This window comes from Pteropus medius, unplaced genomic scaffold (assembly GCF_902729225.1).
Source record: "Pteropus medius unplaced genomic scaffold, Ma_sr-lr_union100, whole genome shotgun sequence".
Taxonomy (NCBI): domain Eukaryota; kingdom Metazoa; phylum Chordata; class Mammalia; order Chiroptera; family Pteropodidae; genus Pteropus; species Pteropus medius.
This window is the reverse complement of record NW_024342474.1, coordinates 11,556,246-11,582,784: the sequence shown is the minus strand read 5'-3', so window position 1 is coordinate 11,582,784 and position 26,539 is coordinate 11,556,246. Positions and strand designations below refer to the sequence as shown.

The following is a 26,539-nucleotide window of genomic DNA, read 5'->3' as shown; positions in this document are numbered from 1 at the left end:
AGAAATTTGGTGAGGGCTAACATTAGGGTTAATAGTAGTAGTTTTCACCTTTTTTCCATTCTGATGATCTGAATGATATTTGCCTATTTCCAGTTTTCTAGTACATTTTCCTGCTCTGTGATTTTCCAATTTTAATTTCAGTGGTTCCGTTAGTATTTCTGAATTTCATTTCACTCTTAGGTATAATTCACCAAATAATTGTAAACTATTGCTTAAACATAAAATTTCTGAAGTCTCTTGTTCTCTTCTGGTGTCAAAATACTCTCACTTGAAAAAAATTATCCTAAAATAAAGTTAGCAAAATCTGTAATAATATTGTAATTTGTGACTTTCAAAAGACAACAACATGAAAAAGATGAATATAGTAGTCAATTAAGATTGACTATTCATGATTCTAAGTGGTCTTGTTGCTTTTGGGGCTATCACATTTACAGGTTTGGTTTTGAGTTTATCCATACAGGAGTCAAGTGTCAGAGTCATCAAAGAGTTAGACACAAGTAGGATGAAACTCAAAGTCAGATGTAATCTATTAATCTTGACTCTGATGACAGTAATACATTATCGTTGTAATTGAAGGAGCTTGCCATGGTAGGTTTTCTTTTATAAGATGCCCATGCTGGTTGGAAGGGCCCAGCTAACTTAGAGTTTGATCCCCTGGAGTTCATCTTTGGTAAGGTTTGCTGAAGCCTACTCAGCAGCTTCAGATACAAGATTTAACATTCCATCAACTATTTTCCTTCTCATTAGAGAAAAAAGTGTCTTTCCTAATATGCCTCAAGAAATTATAGTTTTCAAAAACTGGTATCTACTCCCTTCCCCCAGTAAGTTAAGCATATCTAATTGGTCCAATCCAGCCAAAAATCTTCCTTTCTTAAACAGCGCATTTCTGAGCTATCATTTTGTTTGCATTATTAGATAGGACAGAAAACAATTCAAATTTCAAGATTCAATGTCTAAGGGAGATCCTTTAGTGGGCATATGGCCTTATAGTGTCTTTAACCACAGACTAATGAAGTTCAGTTTTCAACTCCTTTGCGAAGTCTTCCCTAATTAACTCAATCCACAGTCAGCCTTCCTGTCAGATACATTCTATACAATGCTGTCTATAAAGGTTAATTTTCTACTCTTTTGCATGTAGTCTACCTGATTCAATTATGGGTTCCTAAGGTCAAGAAAATTATTGCCTGCCCAGAGCAGGGAGCCAAATCAATATTTATTGATTGATTATTTGATGTTGTTTCCAAAGACATTTGGTCATAGTGCTACAGTTGCTTCAGGTCTGGCATAAGGATTCCAAGACAGTTGCCAGTTCATTACATAATTAGATCAGAAACAGCTGAAGAATATTTCTTTTTCATTATGCATTGATTTTAAATTTACAATTTCTTTCAGCACTTTCAATATGTTAAGTACAGTGCTTTTTGGAATATAAATAGTACTCACCTTATTTATTTATCATTTATTTATTTATTTATTTATCTATCTATTTATTTAATGGTGACATTGGTTAATGAAATTCGATAAGTTTCAGCTGTACATTTTAACAGTAAGGCATATATATATTTACATATGTGTTCATCTCCCATAGTTAGATTTCTTTCTGTCACCATGTATTTGACCCCTTTTACCCTTTGTACCTCCCTCTTCCCCCTCCTTCCTACTCTCTGGTAACGACTAGTCTATTGTCCATGTCCACGAAGTACTTACCTTTTATTAAACAATTTATAAGTGCTAGGCACAATGTTAAGAACTTTATATACATTGTGATATTTAATTATTGTAAAAATCATATTAAACAAGTGACATAATTATACTCCTTTTACAAATGGGAAAGTGAGCCTAAAGGCAGTTATTTGCTCATGCTTAGAAAAGTTTACACAAGAGAATTTGGTTCAGCGTAGCATTTTGGCTTCAAATTTTGGATTTGTAAGCATTACTTTAGTTAAACGAAAACTTTGGTTTTAACCATAATTTTGGTTAAAATTAGAGTGGTCTGGAACTTAGGTTGGTCTAAAATAGAAAAGCACATGGATAGAAATGGCTGCATCATTGAAGGTATTAGCAATAAGATAACCATTGTCCACTGATTCTTATTCAAAGCCCTCCCATTGCCTTCCAGATCCCACACAATCTTTCTGCTCTCATCACTATGACTGGTTGTCTGTCTTTCTTCTTCTTCTTAGCCCCTTTTTTAATTCAAATCTTCCAAACGTGGATGTTCCTCAAGTTTCTGTCCTCGCACCTTTTCTTCTTTCCTCTAGTGATGCTCAAACAGCATGCATTGCTATGGCGTAGGAGCCATACAGAATTCAGAGCCCCAGGCCCCAACCCAGATTTAGTGAATTAGAGTTTCCTGGGGGAAGGACTGAGGAAATTGCATTTTTAATAAGCAGCCCAGGTGATTTTAATACAGGTAGAGAACCACACTGGGAGACACAGAATGTATACCATCTCTCAAGGTCCTTATTTGTCCCAGCACCTTCCACAATCATTTATTTGTAAACAACCTTCCATCATTCTCTTTAGAACAGGCTCATCATGCTCCAGGACTTATATTCTGACTGTGTTACTAACATTTCCAGTTGGACATCCTCTTGCCTTCAAAATATCAGTTGTTCCCCTTGAATTTCTCGTTTCTATTGACTGTGCCTCATTGGTTGCCTGGCACCTAATCTCAAAACCTTACTCAGAGTCATCTCTCACTTTCAGACCTCCCGTTCAGTGCCTACATTCAATCAATTGATGAGTCCCTGACTGTCTTCCTCTGCTGTTGTGATGTTTCCATATATCCCAGTGGATCTCAGCCCTGCTGAAGAGCTGACAAAAATAATACGTCTGAGTCCCCATTGAGACCCATTAAATCAGAATCTCTGAGAATAAGCCCTGGTAATTTGTAGTTTTAAAATTGCTCCAGGTGATTCTAATGCATATTCAAGGTGGGAAACTCTGAAATAGTTCTCACTGTCTAATATTGATAATATCACCTAGAGACCTTCATGGTCTTCATCCTCAGAGACAATGATACATTCATTAATTGTTGTGAGAATTAGGAGACGTGATTAGTTAATGTATTTTAACAGTTATCCACAAGAGACGATAAGAACCTGAACTAGGTAGTGATAAAATAGAGTAAACAACTGGGAAAGGACTTGGAAATTGTCTGATACAGAGGGTGAGAAAGAATGACAGACACAAAAAGGAGTGATAGACACAGTAATTACAAATTTGGATAATCAGAATGGTGATGACAAGCAAGAAAGACAAAAGAAAAAGATTTGAGGGGGAAGCATCAATGAATTTGGTTTTGCTTTAAAATATTGGTGGGTTAGGTGGAATTGTCACTTAGATAGCTGATGATTGCTAGAGTGTGGTCCCTAGACTAGAAGAATCAGCATCTCTTGAGAATTAATTATAAAAGCAAACTCTTGACATCCTCTGCTCCCATCCCCAGCCTGCCAAAAAGACCTCCGGTGGGGCCCACCAATGTGTGGTTAATAAGCACCCCAGGTAATTCTCAGAACCACTTAGAATTTAAGAACTGCTGTCTAAGAGTAGTGTTCCTCAAACTTTATCATGCATCAAAATCATTAAAGACAGTCTCCTGGACCCAATCCCCAGAGTTTTTGATTCACTAGATTAGGGTGGGGCACAGAATGTGCATTTCTAATAAGCTCACAGATGGTGCCAAGGCTACTGGCCCAGGGGCCACACTTTGAGAAATACTGGTCTAGCAATCAAAGGCAAAAGAGATCTGAACTAGAAATGTCGATTTGGGGGTAAGCTATATAACAAAAGTAGTTCAAATCTTGGGTTTCTAGTCCAGACAACTGCAGTTGTCTCCTAACTAGTCTATAGCCTACTAATGGTTCTCTCTGCTTCCATAATTCCTCAACCTATTTTGCATATACAGAAATCAGAGAAATCTTTTAAAATCACAAATCCTATTGTTTCAATAAACTGCATACCACCATCCAATGGCTTCTCATTGCTCTTATTTAAATTCTGTACATTGCCTGATGGGTCCAGATTAAACTGCCTTCTTCTCCAACCCATCCCCACCCCTGACTCTGCTCCAGCTATAAACAAGTCACATTCTTTCTTATCTCAGGGACTCTGCTCACATTATTCCTCTGCCAATCACTCCACCCAGCTCTTGGGATCACCAACTCCTCACTCTTCTGATCTCAGTTTAAATGTCATCTTCTTAGAGAGACTTTCCCTTCTTGTTATTCCTTGTTAATTATTTTCTACCTAACCGTGTTTGTGTTCTTCATCACTTTTATCGCAATCATCAAATACCATAAATGTTTGTTTCCTTGCTTATTATCTGTCTCCCCAACTAGATTGTAAGCTCCCTTAGGGTGGGGACTTGTTGAATGAATGAATGAACCTTAGCAAGTCCTATTCACTCTTATTAAATACATGTTGAATGAATGAATTAAAAGTACTGAGAAGAGAGACAATAAAATAAATGGCAGAAATTGGGGGAGTGTCTACATTTTATAGGAGTTGGGGGTAGAGAAGAAAGAAATGTTAAAAGGAAAAAGAACATGAGGGAGAGAGGTAGGACAGTTTCAAAATAGTGCCCTAATTGTCATGACAAAAGATGTGTACATATTAAAAAAATATATGCACATACACACGTATACATATATACACACATTCATGCGCACACATACAAATATATATATATATATATATACACACACACACGCACATGCATACATAAGAACAGATATCTAAATGTTTATATCTAGCTGTATGGATAGATATTTGGAAGAGAAGTATAATAACTTCCATGCAATGACACTAGAGTAAAAGTTTCAAAGAGGCAGCATTTATAATCAATTGCCAAATCTATGAAGATGAGATTGAGCACTGTGAAAGGCCAAGAGGCAGAAAGATTATTCATGGACATGAAGTTGTTTTCATTTTACTAACACAACTCAATATTTTAATTTTAATTTACCAAAATCATCATCATTTTATTTGATCCTGAGGAAAAAAATTTCAAAAGACAGGCAGGACAGCTCTCATCATTTTCAGCAATATGATGAGGAAGTAGAAGTAACAAGCATAGATTGTGTTTTCAGGAAGTTTGGTGTATCTCTCATTACAAATTTTATCTGCAATAATAGATACCTACTATTTATACAAAGATTCTTCGAGGCTAACCATAATATGAGTAAACAGGGCCAGAGAACAATAGGAGCTTAAAACAGACCTCTCTAGAGCTTCTCATGTTCTCTTTCTAAATTGAGTACTTGATTCCAATAGCATTAGAATCTGGGAAGATTTTAAGATTTACTTGGAAATAAAGAATTTAGATTGTTTAAAATGGTAACAATTCATTTTCCCCTCTGATTTAATCAGGCAATCAATCTAAGTTTAATGGCATTTGGAGACATCAGCATTAGGATCAATCTGCCATTAGCTCCTAACATTTGAACCAAACTTTGGTGGACCAAGTGTAGGATATTTTATGTGTCTAAATAGTAAACATTAACATAAAGTCCTCAGTAGAAAGAATAATGAGAACTAGAGGAGATACTGTAGAATAGAAATGCAATTATTGCTGAGGATGTTAAAATTTGGTAAAGAACTATCTACATTGGTTATCTATATCTATTAAAGCTCATAGCTGGAAATAGCTTGTCCTTCTCAAGTCCTGGATACCTGGAATTACTGCAAAATCAAGCTCATGAAATAAGAAAGAAGGGATTTAGAAGCTTTTTGAAAGTGTTTTCATTTTACTAACACAGCTCGATATGTAAATTATAGTTTACCAAAGTTCCTTCATCATCATTTCATTTGAATCACAGAAACATCTCAAAACACAGGCAGGGCAGCTCTCCATTATCTTCTGAGGCCCAGAGAGGTCAAGAGAATGGTTGACTAGTACGAGGCAGCGCCAGGACAGGAGCCATGGGCTTCTGTATCAAGATACTAGATAACTGCTCTCTTCTTTCTACACAGTACAGCCTTACCACACTCAGATATAGTTTGGTTTTGTTTTGCCTTTTTTTTTCTTTTTTTTGAGAAAGAAAAAAAGATCTCCTGTGCTGTCACATTGCACCAGAAGGATATTTGGCCTGTCTGGTCACTTTGTAGATTTATAAAAAATAAGTAAATAACAAAAGAGATCTGAATGTAACAAAACAGTGGCCCAGATAGTGTTCCAGAATGTCAGGAGAGGGAAAAAGAGACCATTAACTTCTATTCTTCTTAGATATTTGCTCCAGAGAGTCACTTTCTCCAGGGTTACAATATATTTTTTTAAGCGTTAAGTCTGTGAATACCTGTAGGGCTTTATTGATTCTTGGAGGATTTTGAACTATGGCACTATTGTTAAACTTGAGTGATGGATGAGAGATGAACTATGGCTGTCTACAGGCTTTAAAACATAGTTAAATGAATTAAACTAGGGAAATGATATATTGGGTAATTAGAGCTAAGAAGAAGAGTGATAACTTGGATTTATTAATAGTGATTTTTAAAAATTGAGTTTTGTGATGAGAGTTTTTGTTAAAATTACCAACAATATTGGTAGTAGTTTCCTATTTAATGGATAAAGAGGCAAAACAGAGATGAGCTGAATAAACCGAATGAAAGAATACTTTCAGAACAATGCCTTGTCATAAAAAAAGACACACATACAATGACAAATACTGAAATATCTGTATCTAGCTGTGTGGTTGGTCATTTGTTAGTTCAGGGAGAATACTACATAAAACATGTTGCTTAAGTATATGTATATATATAGAAAAACAGTAAGATTTTATACTTGTTGAGCAATGCTAAATTGGTGAAATTCTGCACTTGAAAATTCTGAAGATACTTTTTTCTTAGCCAATATATGATGATAATGAACGAATAATCTGGTATCCAATCTCTTCCTGCTGGGGAGACAGTTTTCTTGCTTTCTCTCTCATTCCCTCTTTTTCATTCCCGCACATATACCTATACACAGATACATATATACACACTATCATTATGAAATTCAGTTCAAACAATGCTTTAAGTGTTCACTTGTGCAAACCACTTTACCAGGTACTGTTGGGGAAAAGAAATGCATAGATGAATCACACAAAATTCCTGACCCTTTCTCCACTTGGTGAGTCTGGCTTTGAAAATGAGTTTGAATCTTGGCTCTGACACTTTCTGACTCCATAACCTGGATAAGTTTCTTATTTTCTCTGTACTTGTTTTTTTTTTTTTTTTTTTAAATCTGTCTACTGTTAATAATAATATCTATTTTTATGGGGTTGTTAAGAAGATTCATAACAACCCCATATTACCCATGGGATAATATGGGTAAGCTATTATTGTTGCTATTATAATTATATTATTTCAAAGGTCTTACACTCTAGAAGAGACTATTGACAAACATAGCTAAATCTAATAGAAACAATTAGCAACATAACAAACGATAATTAAAATGTTGCTTAAATGAGTTTTAAGAAACAAAACAAAACAAAACAAAACAAAACATTACCCTATAAATTTAGCTTTGGGAACAAAGGAATAAACCAAGCAGAGTCGATCATTTTTCCAGGTTCTATAAATACTATCCCCTTTTGCCACTAAATGAATAACGATGTCTTCAAAACATCAGTTAAGACGCAACACAGAGTTATATATGGGAAAGTGGTCTCACTTTTGAATTCAGCAAGTCAGCAGCTCAGCAGAGGGAATTCAAGAACAGAATGAGAAAATGGAATGAATAATCTTTAAAAGGTGTCTTCTATTTCTGAAATTCTGTGATTCCATGGTTAAGATACTTGATGGAATTTCCAGAAATATAAAAATAAGACAACTCAGAAAAATAGCATTTTCAAATGATGGTTCCTTTTCTGTTTCTTTTTTTCCCGAATTTTTCTCAATCATCCTTTGAAAAACTGGCCTTGGAACAGAATTAACATTCACTTCATGAAAAAAGAGGAGTTATTTTGAATAAGTTGGGGTCACTGAGGGAGGAGGAACTCTATTAAAAAAAAGTCCTTGGGGAAAGTGAATTATTTATTGATTCAGTTTGTAGTATAAAGTTGAGGTGTGTGTTGAGGGAATATGAAAGCCTTTTGCTATCACATGTTATAAGGAAATAAAAGAGAAAAAACAGGAAATGCATGCCTTAGAAATATGGGGGTAAACAGGACTAAGTACTACATATTAATTATGGTGTGAGAGAGAGGCTGAGAAGGATGTAAATAAGAACATAACCCTGATGTCTGAAATTTACTAAAAATAACCTTTAAAAATATTGGCTAATATCAACTAAATCTGTTACTTTTTTCTAAGGTAGCTGACTTCTATCTTTTACACATTTTGCTTTCTCGTTAGTTCATTCACTCATTAAAAATTTATTATTTATAACATACCAGCTATGACGAAGATGGACATAGTCCCAATCCTAATGAAGGTTAAATTCTAGTCACAAAAATGACCAGAGAGAAAAGAGAAGAAGCAAAAAAAAAAAAAAAAAAAAAAAAAAAAAAAAAAAGGCTCCTGGATCCTGGACAACCTAGAGTGAAAATCTGTTCCTTGAATGATAAAATCTTGATGTATAGTCTAGCAATCTAAGCTTCCTCAGCATAATGGTGATAACAATCTGGGCATATTTAGCTGATTTCAGTATTAAAACAATAGCATTTGTTAATGATATAATGCCATCAAGAATAAATACAGATAAAACTCTAACGGGGAGCAATTTGAGAATATTATCCTCTTAAAAAAAAAGATCAATGTAGTATAATTTGGTTGCGATGGAATGTTCTTTCCACCTCCCATGGTGGATTGTGTGGTGCATCAACAATTTAAATTATTCCTCAAATTGGACCCTGACTTTAGGACTTATAAAGGAAGTATTTTCAAAAGAGGTCATTGCTTAAACAATTCCTTTAATCAACAGTCAGAGGATTTACTCAACTAATGGTGCCAAACTTTCTTCATGAAGACTATGATGGTGCATAATTTCCTTAGTCCCCATCACTCAAAAGAGTAAGAGGATCAAATGAACTTTTAAATGCAATTTTTTTGGCTTATACAGTTCTTTTTCATCTTCTGAAAAGTGATTACTAGACTTAATTAAGATTCCTCTGTGTATCATTAACTAATTTTAGTTTCCTCCTTTTTAATTTTATTATTTTTTTTACAGTGAGTTTGGGAGGGCCCAGTTTTAAGTCTTCTGTGGATCTCATGTTTTTCTGTTCAAGCCTTGAGGGAAGCTCAATTTAAAAGTAGGAAAAGAGTAATTAAAAGTGAACAGGACAAGAAGCTTTGGTGCTATGAAATGTGGACTCGATTCTCCCTGTCACAGTCAAACCAAGCAGCAATTTTTGGTTTTGATTATAGCTTCACTTGCTATTTTAATAAACATGAACCAGTATTCAAACTTTTAATATCCTGCTGTTTAACTATTTCCAAAGAGCCATCCAGCTCTTTTAAACAAGGTTTGTTTTAAAAATTTTAATTTATTTGGCTCAGTCTCACCTTAGAATGTTGTAGCCTCATGGTAAACTCTTTTATAACTTGATTTCCAGAATCATAAGCAATTCCTCCCCCCACCACCACCAACTAAGTGCTTCCTCATGTGCCAAATTGTTGGTGCTGACAGCTTTTCTGCCTCGTTTTATCTGGTTCCCACAGTAAGTATGAGAAACAAACACAAGAATGTGTCCAGTGCTAACTGGATGCATCATGACTGCAGTGATACTTACAGCTCCTCTAGGAAGCGGAGGCTGTGCAGAGGACTCGGGGACAGTTGACTGATGTTGTTCATACTGAGGTCTCTGGAGAGGAGGAAAACAGACAGTGTGTGAGGAGTGGTGTATGCTGCCACAAGGAAATCCAGCTGTTCAATTCACACATTTCAAGCAATAGAGCCAAACGAACTCATTTTTTTGCTTGACAGAAGAATCGCTATTTTGCATCTTAAATATATTCATTTTCTTCTACCTCTCCCTCCCAACCATCATGGGCTCTCTATCAAATTTGAGACCCTAGAAGGAGCTTATATGGATTCAAAATGATTTAGACCATTCATGGTCATGGTTGTAATTCTTCATGTTTAAAATTATGTGAGCAGGACAACGAAAGAAAGACATAACTCAACTTTGTGTCTTGCTTTAAATTTTGTGACAAAGAAAAATGCCTTCACCAGGCAACTCTGGAAGTCCTGTTCCTCTGGGACTATAAGCACCTTGTAAAAACAAATGTTTTGATTCAAAGAAACTTAAAACAAAACAAAACAAAACAAAACAAAACAAGACAAAAAGCCTATTCCCTCCTTCTAACATGTTCCTTTTGCAGGTTCTCAGATTGCATTAAATAAGTGAAATGAACCATAAAACAAGGGTGTAATGGGATCCTGCTCTGTAGCACACTTCCTGCCGGGCCTGCACAGTAGTTCCTGGCACGGGAAACAACGAGCCACTTTGGGCAGAACTCAATCAATTTTTGTTTTAAGCGAAACTCCATGTAATTAGATTTTATTCTGTTTTTACTTTTCTGTTTCTTTACTGTCTCCCACATAATCTTACAGCATCATTGGTATATGCCATCTGTATCTCAGAGCCCAAAAACCAACTGCTAGACAGATTCTAATCAACACCAACTAAGACTTTACATAACTGTCAGCTGAAGACTGACTGAAAAATGACTTGTTGCTGAAACCTGGAGATTCAGAACTAACGCCATATTAGCCTGAGACGGGATCTACATACTTAAAATTTATCTAGAGATAACACAATGAACTTCTTATTTATTTTTTATTGATTTAATTAACATATAACACTGTATTAGTTTTAGGTGTACAACATAATGATTTGATATATGTATATACTTTGAAATAATTACCGCAATAAATTTAGTTAACATCCATCATCACACGTAGTTTCAAAAAGTTTTTTTCTTGTGAGGAGAACTTTTAAGATGTTCTCATAGCAACTTTTAAATACACAATACAGAATCATTAGCTATAACACCATACTGTACATTCCATCTCAGAACTTATTTATCTTACAACTGGAAGTTTGTACCTTTCGACCACCTTCATGCATTTCATGCATGAGCTTTATAAAACATCTGGATTATTCCTGTTATTGACATGGCCACTTTCATTGTGTCTAACCAGCTGATTTCAGTATCAAAACTTGGTTCCTTTATCAAACATTAACTTTTGATCAGTGATGCTAAAACTTGTGGAATAGTTCACTTTCTGCCTTTAAAAAATCATTATATGTACAAGGAAGTAAAATATTTTACTAAATGTTTTAGAGTATGGTAGAAAAGCAGAATTATTAATTTTAATGTTAATGTACAATAGTATAGCTGAGTTAAATGCTACATTCTCAAGCTAAAACTAAACAATGCCAAAATTACAGACATAAAAAAATATAGAAAATATTTTTAAAATCTAGATTTTTCTTTTTATTTATTTATATTTTAAAAATTAAATTTATTGGGGTGACATTGGTTAATAAAATTATATAAGTTTCAAGTGTATAATTCAATAATACATCATTTGTATATTACATTGTGTGTTCGCCACCCAAAGTCAAATCTCCTTCTGTCATGGTATAAATCTGGATTTTTTTCTGGTATTGTCTAGATAAGAGAGCTAAATAATTGATTAGCAATTTCAATTTTTTTGTGTGTGCAGATAATTCTGAAGTAGAAAAGTTGTTTAGTTCACTGAACAGACATATATTAAACTAATCAACACAATTTCTGGATTCTTCACAGTGACCATATAATCTCTGCAAAGGCTTGATATTTCTCAGGGATATTTATTATTTTTTTAAATTGATGTCCTACTTATTTCCTAAAAGGATCAAGTTGGTTTGCTTTTGGAGTACGATTATTGGTAACCTACATCAAACAGTCTCAACATTAAGACAGCTAGTGTGAAGAGCACTGCCTTTCCTCTCCTCTGATAGTTTTCTGTGTGATGTGCAAATTAGTTTGAGACAAACATTAATCTTGTCTATGTGCAGAAATCTCTAAATGGAACAAAGAAATTCACATATTAAGGAGAGTCATAAGCACTCCACATTATTTTAATATTTATCAACCTATTTCAGGTACCCAGAAGTGATGCTTATATAACTATCCACTCTCAGGGTTTCCACTGGAGCACTTTTTATGGTAGAGCAGCAGAGAGAGTGCAGGCATTGTTAGGGTATGGCATCTCAGGTGTGAATTCAGGCCTCTCCATTCACTAGCTGCATGATCTTGGAACAATTAACCTCTCTGTGCAGGCTTCCTCATATTTAAACAAGGGTGTCTCTACATGAATAGATTGAAACCCTGTGATTAGTTGTTTCCAATCAGAAGGGAGCAACTTAATTTTCTTCTTAAAAAGGAGAGTACCTCTCTTACCCAACAGGAATTAATAACTTCTCCATGTTACCTGACATTGTGGTTCATCTTAGAAAACGAGCTAGTACTGCTAAGCCAAAGCCTTATCACCTGTTTTTTAATACAGGCTATTTTCTTTTAAAGAGCATCCAGTTATACATATAAGCCTATAGCTGAAAATAACTTTTAATAACAATAATCTAAGGTAAAATAAAATGGGCAACTAAAATATAAATTCAAAGTGGATAAGGTAAAAATTAACTTGTTTGCATTCACTTTTTTCTTTCCGTGTGCACTTTTTGCATTGTGAGTTCAAACGTAGTACAGGTCTTCTAGCTCAGTGCTTCCCAAAGTATGCATGGTGAAAGACCAATTTTTAAAAATGTCTAATTTGCTATGGACTTATATTTTTGTAAAATGTAACAATTAATTATAGAAAAGTGAAATAAAAACACAAAGATATGCAAAATAGAAACCTCGCTATTTTATGTGATTCAATGGAGATTATTCAATTACTATGAAAGCTTCTAAACCTTTAATCTCAAATTCTTACCTGCTGTGGATCAGTAAAAAAACAGCCATGGCCAGGATGGATCCTCGGACCACTCTTTGGTTAGCAATGCCTTCATGTCAAGAAGGGCGAGGCTTAAATTACCTGAGTAATTTAACTCAACTTTGATTTTAAAATGATAGAAAGAGAAGAACCTTCCTAGACTGTACCACTATATCCTCATTCTGACTCTTAAATTATTTTTAAACTTTGTCTTTAATTTTTCTATAGTATTTGGTGTTTCTGACACTTGCAACACATATAACTTTAGCAGCAAATGAGGGCGTCTTAAAATAATTTCTAAGCTTGTACGTTATTTACTTTTTAAGCTATTATTTTTTAAAATGGCCCTATTTTATACCACATTTTGCCCATGATTCAGTTTCCTAAAAGGCAGTAAAGAGATGTAGTGGATCTCTTAAATATTTCATCTTTTGCCAAGACGTTAGAATTAATTTTGAAGAACTGGTCACTAGATAAAAATATCTCATAAAAAATGGATGATTCATTGCGCCAAGATGGTCAAATATGTGAAACCATTCTGCCTTGTCTCACCCTGCTCTTGTCTATGCTGCATTAAGGACTGTATCCAGTAATCTAGAACAGGGGTTGCAAAGTTCTACTGGAAATATTGAGTATATATTGGAATCACCTCAGGAGCTTTAAAAAAAAAAAAATAATGCCTGGGTACCACCCACAGAATTTCTGAGTTAATTTGTCCAGCAGGGGCCCTGGGATTTTAAAAAGATTCTTGGGTAATCTGAATGTTTAGCCAAGCCTGAAAATCCTGCACAGGAGCAACTCTAAATCTCTGGATGAGTGCTTTGAGCTCTACAACTCGCTCAAAATTTAGGAGGCTTAAGATAATTGAAGGTACTGTTTTCTGTGAGTAGAGAGTTCCATCTAAGCAGACAGTATCTTTCTTTTCTTGAAAATGTTTTTGTTGCTTGCAGCTCTTACTTTTTCTTCACTTGACAAAAATTAAATAAGCATTCACTGTGGGCAGGTCTGGGAACACAGAGGAGAATGAATCCAAGTCATCATCAACTTTTCCCTTTCCCGCCATCCCTACGTCCACAAGATACCCAGTGTCAATTATACTACAGAACTTGCTTCTGGATCTGGCCTCTCTTCTTTCTTCTTGGCTGCTACCTTTGGTCAAGTCCTTGTTATGTTGTTAACTGTTCTGCTCTCCATGCTTACTGTGTCTCATTCTAGGTCACCTTCTTCCCCATGGCCAAAGAGATTGATTGCTCTGAAAAACCCATCTGATCGTCACTCCACCCAGAGTCGCTGCTAGCCAATAGGAAAGGCATCTCCTCAGGTGAATGATTTGGAAAGGGGCTCCTCTGTGGGGGGGGATGGAAGGGTGGTCAATAACAGAAAAGATCTTTTTCCTCCCATCAAAGCAGCCACAGAGTAGAGTGAACAGTTTGGCAAACAGAGCTTGGCCTGGAGCTCAGTCCCCTGGTAGGGGACCACCTACTAAACCATATTCATATGGCATTCCCCTGTCTGAGAACTTCTGTTGTCTCTAGGTCTCTTAGAGCAGGAGTCCCCAAACCCCGGGTCGTGGACCAGTACCGGTTTGTGGCCTGTTAGTAACTGGGCCACACAGCAAGAGGTGAGTGGCAGGCTAGTGAGTGAAGCTTCATCTGTATTTGCAGCCGCTCCCCAGTGCTAGCATCACCGCCTCAGTGCCACCTCAGATCATCAGGCATTAGATTCTCATAGGGGCACCAGTTCCTGGTACCAAAAAGATTGGGGAATGCTGTCTTAGAGGAACTATTACCCAAACATCTTAGGTTCTTCACAATCTGGCCTAAAGTAAGTTTCTATCTTGATTTTATGCCACTTTCAGTGTGCTCCAGTTCCACTGAAATTCGTGCTGTTTCCCTCTGCTTCTGTCTTTACACATGAATTCCTTTTTTTCTAGTCTTTTTTTAGCCTATTTTCAAATTACTTCTGTATTCCCCTCTCCCCATTCAAGACCTAGCTTAACAGACCCTTGTGTTTCTGATACAACCTCTTATCTTTCCAGCTTAGTAGTTCTCTATTTCAAAGTCTAGTCCTTTGATACTTCCAGTATCAAAGCCTTGTTTTAGCCTAAGAACCTGACTTAGATCATGTATTGATTAACTGGATCAATATCTCAGCAACACTTTCAACTCCCCAGCTTCCTTTCTTCCGTGTCACTCTCTTGGCAAGACCTCAGCTCTGGGAAAACACCATAATTCATCTTCTCGGTTACTATCCCAGGGTACTGAGTGGTACTTGAAAATACAAACTCACAAATGTGCAGATTAGTCACTATAAATTCATGGTCTTTGTGGGTTCTCAACACTGCTGCACAATCCTATTATTTGTTATTGCTCAATTTACTCCCAAAGGGACTGTAGCCAACCTTTACCACTTGCCTCAAACCTCTTAATCAACAACTGCTCCCATTATGGGGCACCCTCTCTCTTACTTCATGGGAATAGCTGGAATTCTTTAGACCACCAGACATGAAATAGGCCAAATTCTTGTTCTCTTTTGTTCTCTGCTTACTATACCCATACTGTTCTCCTTACTCGGTCTTGTTGCTTGTGTCTCATCCCCTCTAGGATGCTACAGCTCATTATTCCAAATAATTCCTTCTATTTCTTGTATTTTTTAAAATCTTTTCTTCTTCCCTTTCAATGTATAAACATAGTCAATTCTTTTCCACTACTAAAACAAAAGGAAAAAAAAGATCTTTCAGTCTCATGTCTTCTTTTACCTGCTATCCAATCTTTTTCATTCCCTTTGGGTTGTTTCTAGTCTACAATTGTAGTCTCCACTTTCTATTCCCTTTCCAGCCACCGTACACAGGCTTTTTCATCTCTACACTCCAATGGAACTGCTCTTGCTAAAGAAACAGCGACCACCATACTGTCAAATCTAATGAACGCATGGCTCACTGGGCTCCTCTCCTGCATTAGATGTGCTCCTTCTAGAAACTCTATATTGTTTCCAAGTCATTATTCTCTCAGGATTCTTTTCATACTTTCTCAACCTTTCTACTTTATAGACTCCTTTGTGGATTTTTCTTCTATTCACCCCTTAAATGTCAGTGTCCTCTAGAGTTGGACCCTTGGCCTTGTGTTCTTCCATCTTTACCCTTTCTTCTTGGAGGTTTTTACTTACTCTCATGGATTTAAGTATTACTTGGATGCTTGCAACTATCCAAATCCATATTCCTAGTCTTAATCTCTCTCCTAAATTTCAGAATCATATATCTAATTTCCTTCTGGATATGTCCACTTAGCAATCTTACAGGAATGCACCATGTCTAAAATGGAAATAATTGTTTCTATTCCGAACCTGTTTTTCTGTAGAGCCAGTTTCTAGTTAATGCCACAACCATCTTCCTGTCAAAAAAACCCAACTCTTGGATACTATCTAAGCCTTCTTTGCTTTTTTTCATCACCTTAACCTATCCTCTTTTCTCTCTCCTTACTCTGTCATATGGCAGGCCCTCACCACCTTTGACCTGGTCACCTGAAATTACCTCCTAACTCCGTGGCTGCATGCTACCAGTCTTATCCTTTTAGGCTGACTCTCAAAATGGCAACTAGAGCGATATATTCAGAAATGAAGAATCAGCCAAATCACTACCCTACTTAAAACCTTTCAATTACTCTCCAAATGAAATCTACATTTGTTAGTATTACACATAATCTCCATTGCGTAGCATACCAACCCTTTACTACACTGGCATATTGATTCTAATTCATCTTTCAAGACTCAGGTAGGGTGTCATCTTCTCCATACTCCAAGGTTAATGTAAATGATTTGCCCTCTGTCCTCCTGTATCACCCTATACAGTGAATTTAAAACATCATATTGAAATGACATGTTTATGTCTCTGTAGGCTGTAACTTATAATCAGTGGCCATTTTTTTCATCATAGTGCTTGTAGTGTCTAGCCGAGTCTTGCCATATGTAGAAGATACTCAGTGAATGTGAAATTGAACACCCTTTTACTGCCTCCTTTCTATGACTGAGCAGATGATTTTACCCAATCCATTAAAAAAAAAAATCATGTTTCTCATGAAATGGCTACACTGCTCGTAAGTGTGAGATATATTACCTTTCTGGTATAAAACAGTTTTGGGAACAAAACCTGCTTTGTGTTGTGCCCACCTTCCACAATGATTTTTACTCATAATTAGTGGTGTGATTTCTCTTTTCAGTTGATCCTGTTTATTTTCTGTTCTAGGGAATCCTCAAAGATTCCTATCCATTGAAAGTTCCCCTTCTACCCGCATTCTCAAGCACCTCCACACTGCTGAGGCTGCTTCTCTTCCCTCCCCTCTCCTCTTTGCCTTCCTTTTCTCTTCCCTCCCCTCTCCTCTTTGCCTTCCTTTTCTCTTTCTCTTTTACTTCTTCCTCCTCTACTCTTCCACTTTTCCTTTCTTCCTCCTTTTCCTGCTAAAATATCTTTCTCATCAATGCTAAAGATTTGTTGTGGGGGGGATGAGTGCAGAAGAGATTTAGTCTGTCATCTTAAAATCCAGCTATATTCGAGACTTTGTATGTGAATCAGTGAACAAAGAGACCATTTCTTATAATATGATTATTAAATAAATGAAGAAAACAACAACAAAATGGTTCTTTAATCTCTGCCACAGTTGAAGACAAATATTTTCTTCTTTAGCAGCACAGTGCAATTCCTGTTTCTTCTAAGTACAATCATTTAAAATTTGTCTTGGGAAATCCAGTAGCATTTAGCTTTCTGCCAGATAACTTTGTTCACAATGGATCCAAGCTGGAGCCATTCCAGTACTTTTTAATTGATCACTTTTCAAATATACTTCTAGAGATAAGTTGTGAACTTCAAAAGGAAAGGTTTAGGCTTGAGTAGCATTTTATGACAGTATGAATAATGTTATTTCTCAGTACATTTCTAATATTATTGTTTTTAACTCCAAAACAATGTATCTTTGAAAAATAGTTTTTACTGAAGCATAACTATGTGGGGGAATAAATAAATCCTAATTGTCCAGCCTAATGAATTAATTCTCAGTGTGAACATATCTTCATAAATCACTACAAATCAAGAAATATCGTCATCACCTTAGAAACTCCATGTTCCCTTCCACTCATTATTTCCTGCAAAAGGAACCAGTCTACTCACTTCTAATACTTTCTTTACATTAGTTTTGCTTGGTTTTGTTCTTTCCATAAATGAAATCATATAAATGCATAGTTTTTTTTAAAGATTTTATTTTTTGAGCAGTTTTAGGTTCACAGCAAAATTGAGAGGAAGCTGCAGAGGTTTCCCACATGCTCCCTTCCCCCACACATACATCACTTCCGCCATTATCAGCATCGCCCACCAGAGTATATTTGTTGCAACTGATGAACCTATTGACACATCATAACCACCCAAAGTCTGTAGTTTACATGAAGGTTCACTCTTGCTGTTGTACATTCTATAGGTTTGTACAAATGTATAATGACATGTATCTACTTTTATAGTATCATACAGAGTATTTGCACTACCCTAAAAATCCTCTGTGCTCTACCTAGTCATCCCCTACTCTCTCTTTATCCTTTCCCAGAGAATCACTGAACTTTTTACTATCTCCATAGTTTTGCCTTTTTTCAGAGAATAACTGAACTTTTTACTATCTCCATAGTTTTGTCATATATTTGGAATCATACAGTATGTAGCCTTTTCAGATTGGTTTCTTTCACTTAGTAATACAGAGCACAGTTTGTTTTTATTTTTGTAGCTCATTTTGTTTTTGAGATTTATTCATTTGTTGCACTTAGCAATAGTTTTTTTCCACTTAATGCAGTACAGTATTTCATTTTATTATTATAACACAATTTATTTATCCACTCAGCTGTTGGGTTGAACATTTAGGTTCTTTTCAGTTTGTGGCTATTATGAATAGTGCTACTATAAACATTCTTAAATATGTTCTGTTGAACATATATATGTATAAATTTCTGTTGGGTACATATCTAGGTTGGATATATATCTAGATTGCTGGGTCTTGGTGCATATAGGTTAAGCTTTACTATTAGCACCCTGTGAAATAGTTTTCTAAGCTGGTTATATTGATTCATACTCCCACCGGCAGTATATGAGAATTCCAATTGTTTCACATCCAATTGTTTCCATTTGTTATCTCAAAAATTGGTATTATTTTTCTTTTAAATTTTAGTCATTTTGGTTAAATGTACAATGGTATTTCATTGTAGTTTTAATTTGCATTTCCCTCATGTCGAAGAGAATTGAGTATCTTTTCATATGACTTTTGCACATTGGAATGCCCTTTCTTACAAAGTGCCAGAGGAATATTTTATCTTATTTGATGACCTAATTTAAAGCAAAACTTACTTGTTGTAACAAGTGAAACTATACATTGGCATATAATGAACAAGCTAATAATCTCCTCATTCTTCTCATATTATTCTTCTTGAGGTTTCAAAGGTATTCTCTGACATAGCTAATAGTGTAATAGCTAAGGTTATGTAGTCTGGAGCTATTCAGCCTTATTTTGAGTACTGGCTTGTTTATTTCTGAACTGAAAACCCTCAGCAAGTTATTTAACATCTCTATTCCGCAGTTACCTAAACTGTGAAATGATGATGACAATAATAGTATCTGCTTTATAGAATTGTTACAAGAAATAATTTAACATATGTATTAGATATATTATATATTATATATAATATATATCTATATATCTATATCTATATCATCTATCTATCTATCTATCTATCTATCTATATATATATATAGAGAGAGAGAGAGAGCTTAAAATAGTACCTGGCACACTATAAGCCCTACATATTTTGCTACCATCATTATTATAACAGACTCTTTTAATGTTTTTACAAATTAAAACTCTTACCTGTACAGACACAGTAATATTAGATTATTGATTCTTATGGTTATTTAGAAAATTACAGAATAATTTTAAAAAATCTTTAGAGACAGCTGTTCTATTGGTCCCTTTGCTATATTAATATTAATTTTTAATGGAAGTTTGAAAAGACAGAGCCTCAGAGCAAAGCTCATTTGAAAAAATTTACATTATCATTGTAATCTCCTAGATGGAAATAGTTAATGTGACTGATCATTCATCTGGTTTATTTATATTATGTCAATAACAAGAGAAGAGATATTTGTGGGGAGATCGCATACCTAAAAACCTCATGTACTTAGAACACATCCCGAAATAGAGACCTAAGCAAGCAGTAAACAAAACAAAACAAAACAAAATCAAAAACAAACACAAAGAAAAAAATTACTACAGCAAACCCAAACCCCTTGAATAATCAGAATCAGAAGCCCACAGACTCACGAATGTTTATGCACTTTTCTTAGAGGAATAGGTCCCAATCGGAAGGGAAGTATTCTTTATTTGGGCAATCTTGGTGGGTTTTTTGTTTTGTTTTGTTTTCAAATCTATAGCAGCAAGTTACCAGTGGGAGGCAGACTAAACAAGGCTGGCAAAGATGTAGAAAGGCAGATTTAAAAACAACAATAACAACAACAACAACAACAACAATAATAATAATAATTTTTAGCCTCAAATTTGCACCAGTACTACAGATCTGTATTTCTAACAGCTTTTTTTTTTAACTGACCAGTCAGTTATTTTAATTGACCAGTCACCTAAAATGCAATACATTTCAAATCATACTCATCATTTTCTCTTTTCCTCAAACCAGCTTTTCCTTTTGTGCTTCCTCATCTTAACTAATACCTTAGGCAACTAAGCTAGAAACCTCAAGTTTACTTTATTATTATTATTGTTCATCTCCACACTCCCCTAAATGGTCATTAGCCTGATTGATTATATCTCTGTAATGTTCTGGAGTAATAATAACTAACATTTATCTGACACACGCATGCACACACACACATAATCTAATGAATCTTCAAATCATAACCCATTTTATAGATGGAGATAGAAAGGCATGTAGAATTTCAGCTTTCTCAGGGTGACACTAGCAGTAAGTGGCAAAGACAGGGTCTGAACCAGGTCCATCTGACTTTAAAGCTTATGGGATCGGTCCCTTTGCTGCCATACTGCATACTGGAATCCATGTTCTAATTTCCTTTTTTTTTTTTTTTTTTTTTTTGCTGCCGTAGCTTAAATTTAGGTCTTAATACTTGCTTGACCTTTTTCACTCCTTTGAAGTGCCATGCATATAAGGAGGTGTCACAGGGCAAGTCTCTCTACTTTTTAAAACCTGTTCACACCTTTGTGGCATTTCTGGCTGCTCTCATCTCTTGGCCAACCCCTTTGGAGTGACCCTATTCAGACAACCTCTCTGGACCATTGACTCTACTTCTTTTGGATGTCATCCTATAGGTCCTGCTGAGCTCCATGGTCTGCAGCTGCAGGCTCATCTCTCCCCAGGCCCAGATTCCAGAATTCCAGTCAAAATCCTGGGCTTCCCACTTAATTGGGAGGGGAGGTCAACTAGTTGCAATGGGGTCTTATGGTCCTCTCTGCCTCATTCCTTCCCTCTTCCTGGTCCAACTGGAGTTATTTTAATTTTTTTTTTTCTAAAGGATAAAAGAGCTAATATTTTATATTTTCTTTTTTTTTTTCTTTTAACAATAACTTATTATTTTTTTTTTTTTGGTCTAGAACTTTACAGTTTACAATACATGCTCAAAAATTCTTTCCAATTTGTCTTAGGGGTACAGAAATGAGAATATAATTTGCATTACATTCCCCAAAAGTTGCTTTGAAACTTAGTGAAAAACAATTTTTTCTTTGTGTGAGATATTTGAACATAGATATTTACACAGTATTAACTAAGACTTTGCTATAATTCGCAATACTAATGTTCACTTGAGTAATAAATTCTGTTTTCATTATTTTTTTTTAAAAAAAGCAAACAACTGACTTTGGAACTAGATCAGGGTTTCTCAACCTTGAACCTATTGGCATTTTGGGCTGGATGATCCTTTGTTGTTGGGGCTGTACTGTGCATTGTAGAGTATTGAGCAGCATTCTTAATCTTTCCCAGTATATGCCAGTAGCATCTCCTCCCATCTAGCTGTGACAACCAAGAACTTCCCTACACCGTTATGAGCCGAATTATATCCCCACTCCCACCGGCAAAAAAAATCGTATGTTGAGGTCCTAGCCCTCAGTAACTCAGAATGTGATTATATTTGGAGATAGGGTCTTTAAAAGGTAATTAAGTTCAAATGAGTTCATTAGGGTGGGCCCTATTCTGATACGATGGGTGTGCTTATAAGAAGAGAAAATTTGCACATAGAGAGGGACAGAGGGAAGACCATGTGAAGACACAGGAAGAAGGCAACCTTCTACACACCTAGGAAAGAAGCTTCAAAAATCCCCAACCCTGCTGATATCTTGATCTTGGATGGCTAGCCTGCAGAACGGTGATAAATTGCTGTTATTTAAGCCACCCAGTCTGTGGTGCTTTGTTATGGCAGCCCTAGGAAAATAATGCACAGACATTGCCAAATGTCCCTTAGGGTCAAATTGCCCCTGGTTGAGAATCACTGAACTAATAGTACTCATGGATTAGACAAAAGAAACTATTAATGTTGTCTTTTGCAATGTCAGAGAAAGTAAGTTCCAATGATTTTTTTTCTTCAAAAGAGGGAATGTATAAAGACTTTCCCTTCCCACTCCTCTTTCACACCATAAATATCTTTTAGCAGATAATTTCATTACTTTATTATTGGACAATGAAAATATAAAAATAGAAAGCAGAGCAAAAGGCTGTAAGTTATCATGCTTATATAACCCAGGGAGTGACTCTGGGGCTGTGTCACTGAGTCTCTTAAAGAATTCTGGGCCTGTGGTTGCAATCAGTGGTTCCATAATAATTACACAGAAAAGACCTCTAAGGCAATATTTCAAAAAAAAGCTTCCAAAAGCTTTCATTAAAGAAAGAAGACCTATTTTATTTCACCCAGGCAGAAATTCCCATTGTTTTCCCTGCCCTGTAAGATAAACAAGATGCTGAAATATCTTGCAGTTAACGTGGTGTGACTATGGGATTCTTTTATGCCAACAGGACGAAATCTTTCTCTCCCATCCACATTCCATCTAATATTCCAAAGCACACACAAAGGCTCTGAGTTATTATTTTAAAAGGTGGATCTGATCCATCACCTTACCCTATCCCATGAGTTCAAAAGGCCTTTGCTGGTTGCCCATCATCTGCAGAATGGAGACTAGATATTGTATTTTAAAAGGTGGATCTGATCCATCACCTTACCCTATCCCATGAGTTCAAAAGGCCTTTGCTGGTTGCCCATCATCTGCAGAATGGAGACTAGATATTGTAATCTATTGTATTGGCATGAGGAAAGGAAAATGGGTTATAGGTTTTGAAAAGAGACCAGGGTCTCAAATGATGGTTCTATCACCATGTCTCTGTTAGACTTTTTCACTTTTATGCTTTTGAGGCCTTAACTTCCTAAGGTTCTATTGTAACACCTATTTCATGGTGCCATGTGAAGATTAAATGAGATAATGTAGGTGCACGTCCTTAGCTCCGTGTCTGGCATTGACAAGGGCTTCATTGGTTGTTAGCTGAAGTCTCATTATCTAGTCCTAATCCACTGCATTAGGTTTACCTCTCTCTAAACTTTTCCAAATAGTTTATATTCCAGTTACATCAAACTGCCTTTTATTTTTCTAGCGTATCCTGAGGTTTTGCCTTTTCGATTGACACGAGAAGTATATTCCCAGTGAACTTTCTCTTCAAGGGAAGGGATTTGGAGGAAGCTTGTTCTGTGGTTTTCTGCTTCCAGGCTTTGTAAGAGCTATGCAAACTAGAGAAACTGCATGTCAAGTGCCTGGCACAAGGCCTTGTCTAGAGAAAGCAGTCGTCATCTTCTCCTAGTCACATCTGCCTGCCTAGATCCCACTCATTCCTCATTTTTAAGTGCTCTCCCATTTCCTGCTTTCACTCTTGGCCCCCTCCATAGAAGCTCCACATGGCGGCCAAACTTAGCTTTTCAAAACAGAAGTAGATAATTCTCTAGCACTACCTGAAATCCTCCAGTGGATTCCTGTTTGCTTTGAGATTAAACCCAAATGCCTTGGCATGGCTGACAAGGCCTTAAATGATCTGGCTCCCGCCTAAATCTCCATCCTTATCCTGATTCACTCTCCCCTGGCTCATTCCACTTAGGTTATGCCTGCTGCCACGCAGTTCCTCCTACACCCCAAGTGCTTTTTCTTCTCAGGCCTTTCTGTGCATTTACCTATGCCCACAAGGCTCCTCGGCACCTCACCCTCCCTTCCAAGGGCTGGCTCCTTTTCGTTCTTAAATACCACTTTTTCACATAAGTCCTCTTGAACTTCCGATCCAGAATAGGTTCTTTCCCACCTTTCCCTGCTCTTCTTCCCTCCTCCTCTACCCACTTCCTTCCACTCTTTTCTCCCCAACCTCCCACCACCATTCTTTTCACTTAGAATATTTTGTGGTCACATTTTTATTTACTTCCTTGTCTTCCTTTCTTGAATGCCATGAGGGCAGAGATATGTTAAATCACCAGCTTTCAGCACAGATTCTGGCACATGGTTGACAATCAATAAATACTTTTGTTGAGTGACTGACCAGCTGAATGAATACCACATTCTCTGGCATTATTCCTTTCTTTTCTTATTTCTAGGAGGATTATTTTTACTCAGTATGTTCCTGTGGGTCTTGGAGGATAGTATAGCAAGAGGATTAAAGAATACTGTGTCTTCCTTGTATTTCCTTTAAACAGTTGGCTAAAATGTACTTTTTAAAATAACTCTACTATAAGTGCTAACTTATCAAAAAGATATTCATGAACAATGGACAGGAAAAAATTCAAAGAACCCAATAAATCTCACTGACTTGGTTTTGATTTAGTTTCTAGTTGAATAAAGGAATATGTAGAAACACGATTATATTTCAAAATCAAATAGACAGGGCATAATTTCTATTCCTATTTTGCTATTGAATAATATGTGAGCCTGCATAGATACATAATCTTCTCCTTAAATTGACTTTTTTTCTCCCATTAAATGGAAGACCCTGTTCTTACCTCAGCAATCTGGGGAATGTGAATGCACTATTTATAAAGCATATTCTGAGATCCTTTGAAGTGCCTGCAATATACATACTTAATGAGCTCTTGTTATTTTTACAATGATTTTAAGCATTTTAAACTCAAAAAAAGTAATAGAAACAGAAATGTAATTATCCAAAAGAACAAAGTGCTTGATAGACTCTGAATTGAATTCAACTACCCAAGAGTTTAATTTAAATATTTTTTTTCTTTAAACTAAATAATCCTATGAATACTGGCTTGCATTAGAAAGATGAGAGACAAAAAATTTCTCCATGTTGTAGTGGCACTTTTCAATTATTCTATGGAAATAATTTTCCAGCATAATGTTTGTGTTCATTTCAGTCTAGAGCTGATAGACCACCTCTGAAGAGACACGATTCAGTTTCAGATAAATTGTTTTTCCATTTAATTTAACCAATATTCCAGTAGAGGGAGCAGAGTCAACAATTAAAGAGATTTAAAAAACTTAGACACTCAAGAGCGAAAAGACCAAATGCTAAATTAATTTGAGAAATACATAATTTTAGCCACCAATAACATGGTTTACTTATTTATGTTCTGAAGTATTGAATCATAAAGGCAATTGTCTACCTTTCCTTAACATCTGCTATGAAACATTCATTTATATGATTATAAGTGCCTCAAGAGTCAGTAAGTCACTGATGAACTTTTAAAAACAACCAAAGGAGTAATCATTCATTGTTATTGGTTAATGAGTTACAAAGTTTAAGAAAATGTAGAAATAAGCATAACATCTAAAGTCTTTTAGATGAAGTCTGACTACATATATATATAATCAGAAATTCAAAATGTCAGTGTAAACTACATCAAATGCATAATTATTAACTGAGAAAAAATGGAAGAGTAAAAAATGGGCAAATCTTAAAAAAGGGAAAATCCATTCTTATATCTTTATAATGAGTCTTATTAAAGGAACTGAATCACATGTGGGAACTCAACAAGTCCTTATTGATGATTAAGCTAAAAGAGTAACAAAGGCAAGGAGTTGTACCAGCCGTGAGGAAGTGAGTTTACAAATCTTACTACAAATTAAACAGTAAGAAATAGAGCTCTAACCCTCATGGAAACTTACCATTAGTTGTCACATTGCCAATTCCAGCTGCCCTGGAATGGGTCATGCCCAGCTTGTATGGTTGTGTGTGGCAGTCCTACTTACTATGTCCTTGAAGTTCAGTGTTATGAAAGGAGGCCATTATTAAAAAAAATCCCAGGGCAGCTAGTGGAATAAATTATCAGTGACAAGTTAAGGATTTTATCCATTAATACACTACTGTGTAGTTTTAAATGTGTTTTCATAAATATGAAACTTTATTCTTTGAATTTACTTTTTAAAATTAAAAATAAATTTTATTTTAGGTCGAAATGATCATATATGTATGTGTATATATATATACACACATATTTGTACCTATCTATCGATGTAGTCTAATATAATACAATATCTAATATGGTTTAAACAACTATAAACTTTATAATGAAGAAACAAATACAAAAACAAAAACAAAGCCACCAGGCCC

At 35.7% G+C, this 26,539-nt stretch overlaps 1 protein-coding gene across 1 annotated transcript in view; it reads right to left on the bottom strand.

Annotated features, from left to right (window-relative positions):
- LGR5 (leucine rich repeat containing G protein-coupled receptor 5) overlaps positions 1-26,539 on the bottom strand; it is a 113,724-nt gene that overhangs the window by 51,025 nt on the left and 36,160 nt on the right. The window contains exon 2 of the mRNA XM_039866019.1: positions 9,717-9,788. Within this exon, the coding sequence (XP_039721953.1) occupies positions 9,717-9,788 (72 nt within the window). The remainder of the gene's footprint in view (positions 1-9,716; positions 9,789-26,539) is intronic.